A 12,348-nucleotide genomic window follows, 5' to 3' on the forward strand; every position below is an offset into this window, starting at 1 on the left:
AGTAAAGGTAGTTTTGCTAAATATGAAGGGGTTATGAGATGGGGCTGCATCCTTAACTTGAGTGTAAGGCCATATCTCTTACGCAGTCAGATAAAGTCCACATCATCCTCCCTGGAACTACTTAGCTCTGCCTGCTTCCTTTGCCCCCAGCAGGCACCAGGTAATGTCCAGGGGAGCGAATGCCTATGATCAAACTGGGGCAAGATCTATGAATAAAGGTTTCTAACTCCTATTTATGCACCTTTTCTTCCTTCCCTGATTTCTCAGCAGTAAGAACATGATATTCATGTTAGTACAGGCAGAAACAGATCTCAGCCTGATGAAATGCAGGTAACAGCTTGTAGAAGAAAGCTTGTCCCCCATATTCCACCTGACGATCATGAGGTGCAGTAGGACATGTCAGGTGGGGAAAAAGAGAGATTCAGAGACTGGGACAAGATGCTGCACTCACCACCTGCGGGGGGCACCACCTGGTCCAGCAGCTTCATACTGGTGCGCTTCCAGATTTTCTTAATTATTGCTCTCAGCTCTTCGTTGGCTTGCTCCAGGTTACCTGCAGGGTGAAAATCATCAGAGACAGGAATTAAGCAGACCCTGCAGAGGAGCAATTTCAGGTCTGGCATGGCAATCTCAGGAGGAAAATATCAGAGCTTTTTCAGCAGTGGAAAGTTTTGGGCAAAGAGATGCCCTGACCATTGCTAAAGCATCCTCACAGCAAGAGGTCTTCTTCCTAAATATGCATAGTCATCTCAGGGTAGGAAGGTGACTGTGTTACTGACTGATAGTCTGCAACAGCCAGAAACAACAGAACCATGGTGCTACTTCATCCCAGAAAGCAACAATCTCATCTAACACTTCAAATTTTAATTGATATCCAGTGAAGGTTATATATGGTGAGAATAGAGGTCAGTTAATGGGAAACTACAGCTTGGGGAACACAAATAATTGGTGGTAAAGATGCATCTAGAAATCTGAAGACCTGGGCCTGCTTGCAGCACTTCCCAAGAATTACCTGTTGCAATCCCTGCCTCCCAGCAGATATCAAGTTCTTCACATGGTGCCGAGAGTATGCCTTGGAGAGTCTGCACAGTGCTCTGACAAGGCACTACAGGCATGGGCAAGGCTTTCACTATTCAACTCAGAGGACTGTCCCAGGATATTGGTGTTTATTCTCTGAAGAACAGCATAGGCTATAACAAGCCTTTTACGTAACTGTCTGAACTTAGACTTTACATGTTCCTCCAAGGGGCTCTGAGCTAAATGAGACATTCATCAAGCCACACTACCCCTTTGAGAGTGAGTGAAGCAGATTCGGTTTATAACCTTTACTTCTAGATACCCATTTCCTCCCAAACAACTAATCTTTATTTCTTGATTTATGTACATTCAAACCCCTTATAATCAAAGCGCTCTTCTCTCTCTAGGTGTACGAAACCACTATCTTGGCCTCCTAAAGGTGCTGTTCCTGCAGCTTTTCTTATTGCTGCCCAGCATTAAGGCTCCTGAGTGTGCTGCACAGGGCTCTGCATGGCAGTGGCTCTCTTACTAGGATGCAGTGAAGATAGGGACACTAAGTAACTTGCTGAGGATGAAACAGGTGGACAGCATCAAAGGCAGAAATCTGACTCAGGAGGGCTAATTCCAAAGTCCTGCCCTAACCACTTACAAGATCCTGCTAAGGCAAGAAAGCAGGCAGTTTGAGGCTTTAGGTGGTTTCCCAGGAGTTCACTGGCAATGACTCCGAGAGTTTGAGGCTAAGACGGACAAGAGTCCTTTTTGGGTCTCTGTTTCATAAGACACAAGATGTCCTACAGGGGTTGCGGTTGGCTTTTTCCTCAGGAGACTCTCTTTGGCTACAGTCAAATTCTGTTTAGCACAACATTCAAGGCCTTAATATAATTTTTTAATTTTACCACTTTTTTTGGCTCGGCTGTTGGTATAATCCTGGCACAGTAAGCTAGGGTTCCGCTGGTCTCTGCTTTCCCATACCTGAAATGTAATGCAGCCACTCCTGAGGCAGAGGTGTTTAGCTGTGAATCACAGACCTACACGCTCTTTTAGAGCATCTCATTAATACATGAAGCCAGGTTTTGACTCAGGACCAATATCTTTCATTACAGCAGGCGACAGAGTGCAACAAAGGGGACAAGCTGAGCCCAAAATCTTGTCTGCTTTCCCCAACTATACCCACTGGTCTATGTAAAGCTATTAACAGTCCCTTTGCTTCTCATCCATCTTTAGGCCTACAACACCACTGTCACTACAATGTGATGCTAACTCATGCTAATGGAAGCACAGGAGGAGTTTTAGTGAGGTGAGACCCTCGAGTCCAAGCTCTTTTGCCTCCCTTGGCTTGGAAGATCAGTGGCAACAGCATTAAAAAATCGGCCCAGCTCTGCAGCCAGTTTGCACAGGGGAGGCTTCTTTGCCCTTCTTCCTTCCCCTGATTGCTGTTTGAGCAGACATTGATCTAAAACTTTTAACTTTGAGACCATTGTAAAGAACATGATCAATAACCTGAGATGATACCATGGGAAGCACCAGCTTTCTAGGTAACTGGAAACACTGTTCTCTATCTAGAAGATATTATTTCTCCAAACATCTTTACATTGCTTTTTGTACCATGTGCTGCATATGAGTAAGTGGGATCATTTTACACAAGATGTCCTTATTGTCGTATTCCAGCTCAGCACACTTTGGTGTGAACGACACTCAGCTACCTTTGTACCCTTGCAGTCAACAAGCTTCTTACCTTCTGTTTTGATTCTCAGTGCTGTTCTGACCAATGCAAAGAGAGTGGCATTGAACATGACAGTCCCATCGCTGTTCAGTGGCATATTCATGGAGACAAGGCGCTGTGGAGTAAGGAGAAGAAAGAGAATAATCATACTGCCAACACATGGACTGAAGCATGCTCTTCCTTATGCCCTCATGATGCTTTCCACACCTGCCACCCCTCTTATGTGAGCATCCGTGGCCTGTGGATTTAGTTACACAATTATTTATCCAACTATTCCCCCTCTCCCTTTTCCAACAAGGCTGTGTCTGCCCTGTAGTAATTCTGTAAAGCCATGTAGGACAGAGAGTGAGTGCTGAGTACTGTTGCAGCTGCAGAGTGAACTTCAGTGATACCAACGACATATATCTGAGACATATGTAGCAGAGTCACCAGATCTTATGGCCTAACTTCTGTCTCAGGAGGTAAGAGACACCAGGGACTTGGTTTGAACTCTTATGCTTTCAGGGGTTGATTCTGTTCGAGCTCTGTCTTCCACCGCTTTCATGCAATAGGCCTGGTTCAGTACCAAATTGGAGGAAAGGGTGTCATCCTCCATCACTACCACTGCAATCATAGACTGGGTGGTTTGAAGCAGATCGAGACAACAAACAACTGCTACACAGCCAACTGAAAGGGATCGGCAGTAGGCCACAGAAGTCATATATTTCTGTGTACAGGCCCCAGGCTCTGTATTTTGCTCTGAGACCGATATAAAAAACAACTACAAGCGTCACATAACAAACTCCGGGACTTGAGAGGAGGTGAACAAAGAACTTCAAGTGAAGGAAGTGTAAAGGTTATAAACATGTCATTATTCACTAGAGAGAGTCCTTTTTCATAGCTGGAGTCTCACAACCAAAGAAATGAGTGAGACATTTTTACAGAAATTCTGTCCTTGCCCTTTGTGTATTTCAATACCACGCTCACCTTGCTGTTTAATATCTGTCAGTTATTTAAGCAAGAATGAGAGAAAACACTAGGCTTTTGGTGCACTGCTTAGTCCAAAGAAAATCTCAGAGATATTTTTACTTGCCCTGTTATGTCTGTCTGTCCTGATCTGTCTTGGGAGGTGTTTTCCATACTGCAAACATATGGGCGGTTGATTCAGTGCTCGACATCTGAGAGCTGTAGTTAGCATGGACGGTCTCTCCTGGCTAGAGAGAGGGCTGGCGGTGCGCTGATGCCTCTGACTAGCCGACAACCCGCCTGCAGGTGACCCGCCAGCCCTCGGCTACGTTGTGGCCGCCCCGAGGAGCCGGGGAGCGGCGCAGGGCGGCCGGGGCGAGGCTCAAACACGTGCTGTTGCCGGCTCTGCCGCGGCGGGGCAGCACACGCCGCCGCTCCCGCCCCGCCGCTCCCGCCCCGCCGCCGCCGCCGCCGCCGGGACCAGCGCCAGCCCCCGCCCGGCGGGCAGCGCACCGGGAGGCGCCCAGGCTGCGCGGCAGGGTTAGCTAGAAAAATGCCACCGCGGGCTATTTAGTCACTGCTGCGACTCCCAGCCTTCCCCGAGCCGCAGCGTGCCTTACTTTGCAAGCCACTCGGTGAGGGCAGAGCTTCCCGAAGCCCAGGGGGGGCTGAATCCGCCGGAGCAGTGTCACCACGTCCAAGTGTTTGATCCGTCCCCTAAAGAAGAAAGCACAGTGAGGGTGGCAGCCTTCCCACGGGGCGACCTGCTGATCCGCCTGCAGAGTGCGGATGCAGCTAGAAGTATCACCGAGATCTTTCCAGCCCCACGCTGCCGCTCCCTGTAGCCCGGGCATAGTTTAAGGTATTATTTCAGGCCTCTTGCATTCGGTGCGTTCCTCAGGATTTGCCTAGCACTCATATAACTCCTACTAGTACAGAAAACCCAGCTGTCAGTCAGCTGTCTTGCAATACTTGCAAGAATTGACGTCAGTGTTTTGAATGCTGCAGTTTCTTAGTGCACGAACGGACAATTTGGGGTTGTCCCCCCACTGACCTGCTCAAAATCTACAGCTGCTTATTCACTTGTTGGTCTTAGGGCTATAGCGGGCACAGAGGGCAAAGAGTCTCTTTTTTCCTGGCACTTTACCTCCCATATAAATAGCCCCAAGCCACTGTCTTTTGATACTTGTTTATGCTTTGGGCTGTCACTGGAGCCACTGCAAAACAAAGTGCTGAACTTCCTCCACAGCAGCAGTTGGGTTTCTTTCAAGTTCTGTAAATGGCATCTCAAAAGAAGAATTCTCTCATGAAGGGAGGAGAGCAACCGGAGCCAGAGGCGGGGCTTCAAGCATGGGACACGGATGGGGAAGAGGAAAAAAAGAGTTTCCCATTTATAGATGGGAAGGAACAGGATATCATCTGGACTGAGCGGCTATCTATTATATGGCTTCAGCCACTGCAGTCTTGCCTTCAAACAAGCACAAATCTTGTGCTTCAAACAAGCACAAGCATCTGTTTTGTTAACGAACAGTATGTTTATTAGAATTCTGTGCTTATCCCCTATCCATATTAAAAGTCTATCTGGGAAGTCACCATGGATAGGAAGAAGGGTTTCAATTTACCTATCACTCACTCTCATAATGTGACATGGCCTCACATATTGCAGAACCTGAGTCCAAATTAATCTTCACACTATGTCTCCTAAAGAGATCTGCTTTTATTTTACGCTAAGATCTCTTTCCACAGCTTTTGCATTATGAAGGGGGCTTTGCAATTACAATTGTCAACTGTACTGTAATGCCACAGGGATCTAAACGCACTTTAAGCCTAAGCATGTGTCAAACAGAGCATATAATACTGAATGTCAGTTAAGCCTTTGTGTGAGTTGTTCTTGTGTAACTTTAAATCCCTGCAAGTCTGCTGATGTGAATAACCCTGCACATAACATAACGCAGCCATGTGAAGGTACAGGTTGTGATGGGCCTATATGACATATGACAAAACGGAGATTTGAGCACAGCAGCTCTACTGTGAGTAGAAAGTCAAATAGAAGAGTCACAGCTCAATATCTCAAACACATACAACAATAAACCAACCCTCTAACCTCCTTTGCTCAGTCTCCTGTGGCCCCTCCCTAAACAGTCTATATCTCCCCCCAGCTGAAAGTGAAGCGATGTCCTGCCAGGTAACAGTGCAGCCTAAATGCTGAGATTTTTGTGTGTATCCTTGCACTGTTGGCTTATGGATTCACCAGCGATACCTTGTGGAGGTATCTATTTCAGGATTTTTGCAGAAAAAAAAGTGTTCCTGCAGGAGGAACATGGCACTTACTGCACTGGGTCTAGAGAACAGAAAATAACAGGCCTGTTCTGCTGAGGAGCTCTGATATCCAGGCTGGGTTACTTACTTTGCTTCAGGGTCATACTCCGCCCAGATCCTTTTAAACTCATCCAGGTGGTGTGGTCCTAAAATGGACCAGTCCCGTGTCAGGTAATCAAAGTTATCCATTATAACAGCTACAAAAAGATTGATGATCTGCAAACAAGGACAGAGATGACTTGATGGATGAGGCAGGTAACAGTAGACTTTACCGGGTTCTCCATTTGAGGTCTGGATTTGGATGCATAAAATTAGGAAGCCATTGGGGGTGGGTTTTCTGTTACCCCATGCCAGCCCCCCAGTTTAAATGGGAAGATCCCAGAGGCGGGATATTCTCAGCTGGTCACATTTTTCTCTTCCCTACTAAATGGATGAGGCCCAAGTTTGCTGAATGCTTAGACATGCTGTGATGGCTTTTTATTTACCTGTGTCTTTGCCCGGCAGAACAGGGTAGTGGTGGGAGAACCTGGGATTTATCCTCTATAGGCAGTGGGGCTGAGATAAAAGTCCTTTCTTCTGGCCCAAGACCAAAACTTTTAAAATGTTGCTGCTGTTCACTGGGAGAGTTTTGCGCACTGATGCCAGCTGCAGAGCATGTGCTGTCACTCTGAGCAATGCCGCATTGCCAACACGGAGCAGATGCAAGTGGGATATGTGTATTCTCACAGTCATTGCTGCTGGCAGGGGAGGAAAAACCTGCTCAGCAGCCAGAAGGAAGGTAGGAGGGAAAGTGGGAAGTGTGGCTGAGGCGTTGCTAGCCTCAGCACAGCCCACAACACGCTAATTTGGTTTTCTCATTGAGGGGGAGAGGGGAAGAGCGCTCCTTTGCTGTGCACAAATGATTGGGATTGGAAGCAGAGCATCCCCCAGAGCTGGAGGGAGGCAGGAATGGCAGTGACCAAGGGGGTGTTGTCACTGGTGCTGCTGGGAAAGACCCCATGGGGAGATTTCCCCTCTTTGAGATCATTCTTCTGCTGTGCAGTGCTGATGCCTGGGGAGGCAAGGGCTCAGTCTGACAGAGGGCAGGTTTCGGTTGCTGGGGCGGACTCACCAGGAAGGCACAGAGCATGTAGAAGCTGATGAAATAGAAGACGGCAAAGCTGCTGCCACAGGAGTGATCGGCTTCGGTGGAGTTGGCCGGCTCCGACTCTGGGTCGCACTTCTTGTCTGGGAGACATGCCAGCATGATTTCCTGCCAGGCCTCACCAGTGGCACACCTGGGCACAGCAAAGGGCAAAGGAAGACAGCAGTGACCTTCGATGTGAGAGGGACTGGCTCATTAGCAACCTGTTCCCGCTCCCATGAAGATTAATGGGAATTTTGCCACTGAGGTCAATCAAGAGCAAGTTAGGCTGATGGCCGGGCTTTGACATACACGGGCATACCCTGCTCCTCTTTTTGGCTTTGTTGCCATCATCAACGTGTTGCTCCTGACTGGCTTTGGCTAGTCTGGGTACGGGGTTGTCATGCTCCAACCAGCCAGAGTCAGACGTGTGTGACATGGCTATGGATTGCATGAAAAAACTCCTTGAAAATGAGAAGAGAGTGTTGAATTTGTGCCAGCTCCCCACCCCTTCAGCACCCCTTCCTGGCCCCGGCACACCGGGTCACAGCTGGAGCAGGACAATGTGCTAAGCTGAGCTGGGCATGGCCATGCCAAAGCATGAGTGGGAGTTCATGTCCCTTTCCCTGCTAAAATAAACTGGAAGTCATACTGGCTAGATTTGAACGAAAGGAGGAGTTTGTGATGCATATCAACATTTGAGAGCACTGAAAACTGGCTACCTTCCTTCTGAGTAGGAGGACTTGCTTCCCTCCCCAGCACTGAGTGTTGGCCAGTGTCAGCTGGCAGGGTACAAGGCTTCACGGACTGGTCGTTTCATCTGACGTAACTCCTAGGCTCCCCCGCTAAGGGACAACATGTTTCTACTCACCTCGTGAGGATGACACAGTAGAAGGAGATAAGCTGTGCCTAAGAGCAGAGGAATCGTGCTCCCAGACTGACACAATCCAGAGCTGTCAGACACCCACCTGAAAAGCAGCAGCACTGCCTGGGGGAAGGTCTGGAAGTTGTTGTTGCGGTTGATTTCTGTGGTATCGTTCAGCGCAATTTTACCAAACACCTGGCAGAAAGCAGAGGTCTTTTCAGGTTAGCCCTGCAAAATCCCCAAACCTCCTGTCACCTGTAGCTCTTGGCCTCACCCTGACTCTGATATTTAACAGCATCTGCTTGTCTCTTAAAAAATCATTTCCACAGGTCTTTCATATTTGCTGTTGCTTCCCTTGCTTGTGCTTTATCACCAGGAAAGCACTCATTTTGCGACAAGAGGCATCTTTTGTTAAAACAAGACATTCTTCCTTATTTCATACACTGTGAAAATGTGATATGGGGCCTTATTTCAACAGGCACTCATATGGGGAGGGGGTCCAAATGAAAGGAATCAATAACACAGAAGAAAAGGCTCCTTCCTTCATTGCTTATCTGTCTTCACCAGGAGGAAATGATAGCAAAAAAGACCAGCAGCTGCAAAGCCTTGAGCTTCCAACTCTGTGGGGTGCCTTGGATCTTCCCAAAACAATGTAAAGTACATTGCCTTGGATCTGGAGAGTGTTCAAATGCCTGCCCTTCTAGTAGCCATGCTTGTCACCAGCAGGTGTTTCAGGCCCCCCTCCCCCCCAGAATGCAGCAGTGTGAAGATGATGACTAGATTTGCCCAGACAAGGATGGCTTACAGCTTCCTTCCATGCCCAACCAACCGTCGCTGCACCAACTAGTTCATCCAGCTACAGCATGAAGCCTGCAACCATCAGCAAACCTTTTTAGGGGCCTGGCCTCAGATGTGAAGTCCCCAGTGCAGGGAAGTTTCAGGCTTCTTTGAAAAAGTCTTATACAGCTTTGGTATTTTCGGGCACTGGGACTGAGCGCTTAACAAACCTTGCCTGGCAGAAAGGTCTCTGCACAGCACAGTCAGTCAGGACTATTTATTCCCCATCAATAGCAACGTGACAGAGATCTCAAGGACTGGGAGCTGTAATCTCGTAGCCAAAACGAGCAGCAGGAACAGAGCAGCTCTGAGAGAACATGGAGCTTCTTTTCAAGCAAATGTCACCGATAATTAACACCCCAAGAGAAACAACACCATGGAGAGAAGTGCAGGGACAATGGCGGGGAAGCCATGCCAGATGGGAGGCAGGGTCTGTACATGGCAGGATTTCTGCAGGGGTTCCTCATGGATGTGTGGGCCTTCCCCAGCCCCGACCGCCCCCACGCTGCGGGTAGCAGTGACAGCCCCAGCTGCACTGAGGAGGAGCAGGAGGACAGTTTAAATGCTCAGAGGCAGTTTGAGCTGAGGCAGCCCATGTTCTTCATTTCAGGCAAGCGTAGGCAAGGGAACTTCCCATGCTGGAAGTCTGATTTTCCTTTCGACCCTGCAGCTTCCCTCACACACGAGGCACTGGTGGCAGCTGCTATGGGTGCTTTGCATTAGGCACCTAGGAGGAGCTGTAGGTAGAGGTTCCTCTCACATGGCCTCTCCAGCCTGTGCCTCCTGGGCCATGATATGAGTGGCTTCATCCAGCAGCATCAGTTTGGATTTTTCCACTTGAGCACATTAGGTAATGAGGCTTGAATGTTGTTACGCTCCAAGTCAGGGCAGTAGCTGAGACAAAGTGGTAGGTCTCCTTTATGTGGGAAATTCTTGTATTTTCATCAGATCTGGTACATCTAGTCTTTCAAGGTAGCTGCTTAATGGAGTGAGGAAGGATTTTCCTTCCTCCGTGTCCCTATGTGTGAGGGAACTCTATGTGTCAGCAGGTTCAAGAGAGCAGTGCACAAAATGTCTGAGATGCCATTTGGACAAAAAGTGATGATAACAGGTCTGTGGGCTCTAAGCAAAGAGGGAAGATGAGAAAAGTTGGTTTTCTCATTGGAAGACAGGAGGGCAGGAAGCGATCTAGTAATCTAGATCAATGTGAAAGACAGATGTATGATCTTCAGGCTGCTGAGATGATATAAACAGAGGCTTGAACGTAAGCCAAGGCTTAAATAGCCAACTTAGAACTAGCTGACAGAAAACGGAATAGAATTACAGAATAAAATATCTAGCCCTGGCAGTGCCCCCCGATCATTGTAGACCCCATCTGCGTGGGTGATTGGAAGCCATTTTTAGTGCTTTGTGTAGCTACATAACACTAGTGTAATACTCTCAAGTGATTTTCTGTATAGCACAGGTAATCCTGTATGATCTTGGCCATTTGAGCTAGTTAGCTATTAAAGGCAAAACTGTCAAGTTTACAGTATAAGCCTAGTAGACTAAATGACAGCTGTAATTACGGGAGGCAATTGAGATAACCTGTGATAATTCAAGAAAAGATTAGTTTTATTTTTCAAACTGGGGCACAGTAGATGGGGTCTGTGAAAAGATGTGATTATAATAACAGGAAGCAAATTAAAACAAAGTCACAGAGGTCAGATGAATTTTGTTACAAATTCTGTTGGCATTGTGAAACCAAGAAGCCTATCATGTTTGAAGACCTCTGCAAGCAATTATGCCATGCCTTTCTTCACTTTGGTCTCTGGTCGCAGATGGCTGACTTGTCTGAGATCTTTGATTAACACCGAAGTAGAAAGTGAAGCTTAGTTTGAAAAGCAGCACAGCAGATGAGGCTGGGAGTGTCACAGACTGTGCCTATATCGCATGCTTTCTTCAATGGTCTGTATGCAACATCAGTTCCTTGCACAGATGAATGCTCAGGCTGGTTCCAAGTTCATTTTGCAGACTGAATAGGATATTGTATTGATGCAGCTTCCTGAAGAACTGGCACAAACACAGAGCGTCGGTACGTTGGGTCTCATCCCATATTTACCTTCACCGGTGTAAATCAAAAGCTGCTCTTTATAACTCAGTGGAAGTTACGCCAGTGTGAAAGTGATGCGAGAGAAAAATTGGGTTTGTTCACTGCAGCACGGCCATAAGCCCACTGGAACAACTATTTTGAACCAATGAGCGAAGCAGTAAATCTCCTTTGCTACTGCTGCTGGGTATTCCTTTGAGAGTGTGGAGGGCAGGCACGATCCTTTTACTGTTTGCATATTGCATTCTGTCATTAAATGGGTCGTTTTTTGTTTTTTTTTCTGGAGTGTGTTGTGCTCCTGTTGGAAGTGCATAGGCAGACAATATCTTCCAACCAAGGCTAGCTGCCATCTTAACTTACTGGGCGAAAAAATTCTTGTAAGCCCCTACAACCACATGTTGATCTAGTTACTTTATAAGTCAGTTCCCAAAAGTCTAACAGGAGAAGATAGACACAGTTGAGCTCTTTAGCATCACGTACCTGCATCCCGATCACGGCGTAGATGAAGAACAACATCACTATTAAAAGAGCCACATAGGGGAGAGCCTAGAAATGAAAAAAAAAAAAAAAAAAAAGAGAGCACTGTGTCTCCACCGAGCCTGGCACACTGGAGCCTGGCTCATGCTCCTGGCTTTGGGAAACTGGACAGAGCCTGGCCTCAAACGTGGAGTCTGTAATTTGGCCAGGTGGCCACTAGATGCCTCTACAGGCCCACATTTGCTTGCCCTCCCCGCCACCATGCTTCTGCCACCCAGCTCAGGCAGGCTCTGACTCTGCTCCCACTCGTGATGGTGTAGCTCTGCTGCCTTCAAGTCAGTCCTGCCCTTGACGGAGTGAGGAAAGCAAGGGCAAAAAGTGTCTACAGCTGCTTACCAAGAGGAGAAGAGTCTCATAACCAGTATTATTCTGGCACTAATGGCAATGTGATTTTTTCTGGATCCAGTCTGGTGAAATAAAAAACGCAACAGCTGCTGATATCCAAATTCAAGGCTTCTGCTACAATGGCTGGTACCATCCTAAGAACCTAAAGCAGCATCAGCTTTGTCCCCTCTTCAGTGTTAGCTGTCTCTGATGGTGTCTGCAATGCACTAAGTGTCTGTGATCAGCTGCTGAAGAGGAAATGCAGGGCCCTGATATGCAGAGCTGCCTCATAAGCAAGAGGCCAGTGCAATCAGCAAGTGTTGAGTGCTATCGGTTTCCTCTGCCACTAGCAGGAATCAAGGGCACAGCTCAGGACCTCACAGGCTCAGGCTTTTGAGGAGTTGTTTTCTACTCTGTTGCTTTTGAAATATATAGTGCTCAGGCCAGAGATTTCCAGACCTTACTTCAGAGGCAATGGGCGGACACATTCATCCTGAAAATGTCAGTACAGTCCCTGATCAGGATCTTGAACACCTCATTTCACAGAGTGTAAAAAGCCTCCATTATTA

At 47.6% G+C, this 12,348-nt stretch overlaps 1 protein-coding gene across 2 annotated transcripts in view; it reads right to left on the minus strand.

Moving 5' to 3' along the window:
* Nucleotides 1–12,348, minus strand: part of CACNA1C (calcium voltage-gated channel subunit alpha1 C) — a 487,530-nt gene that overhangs the window by 12,695 nt on the left and 462,487 nt on the right. For both annotated transcript variants that reach the window (XM_050892845.1, XM_050892854.1), the window contains exons 35-41: nt 11,399–11,464; nt 8,096–8,187; nt 7,116–7,281; nt 6,093–6,220; nt 4,306–4,402; nt 2,753–2,855; nt 452–553 (exon numbers count right to left, since the gene is read on the minus strand). In XM_050892845.1, coding sequence (XP_050748802.1) covers nt 452–553; nt 2,753–2,855; nt 4,306–4,402; nt 6,093–6,220; nt 7,116–7,281; nt 8,096–8,187; nt 11,399–11,464 — 754 coding nt within the window. The remainder of the gene's footprint in view (nt 1–451; nt 554–2,752; nt 2,856–4,305; nt 4,403–6,092; nt 6,221–7,115; nt 7,282–8,095; nt 8,188–11,398; nt 11,465–12,348) is intronic.

This window comes from Gymnogyps californianus, chromosome 1 (assembly GCF_018139145.2).
Source record: "Gymnogyps californianus isolate 813 chromosome 1, ASM1813914v2, whole genome shotgun sequence".
NCBI classification, from domain to species: domain Eukaryota; kingdom Metazoa; phylum Chordata; class Aves; order Accipitriformes; family Cathartidae; genus Gymnogyps; species Gymnogyps californianus.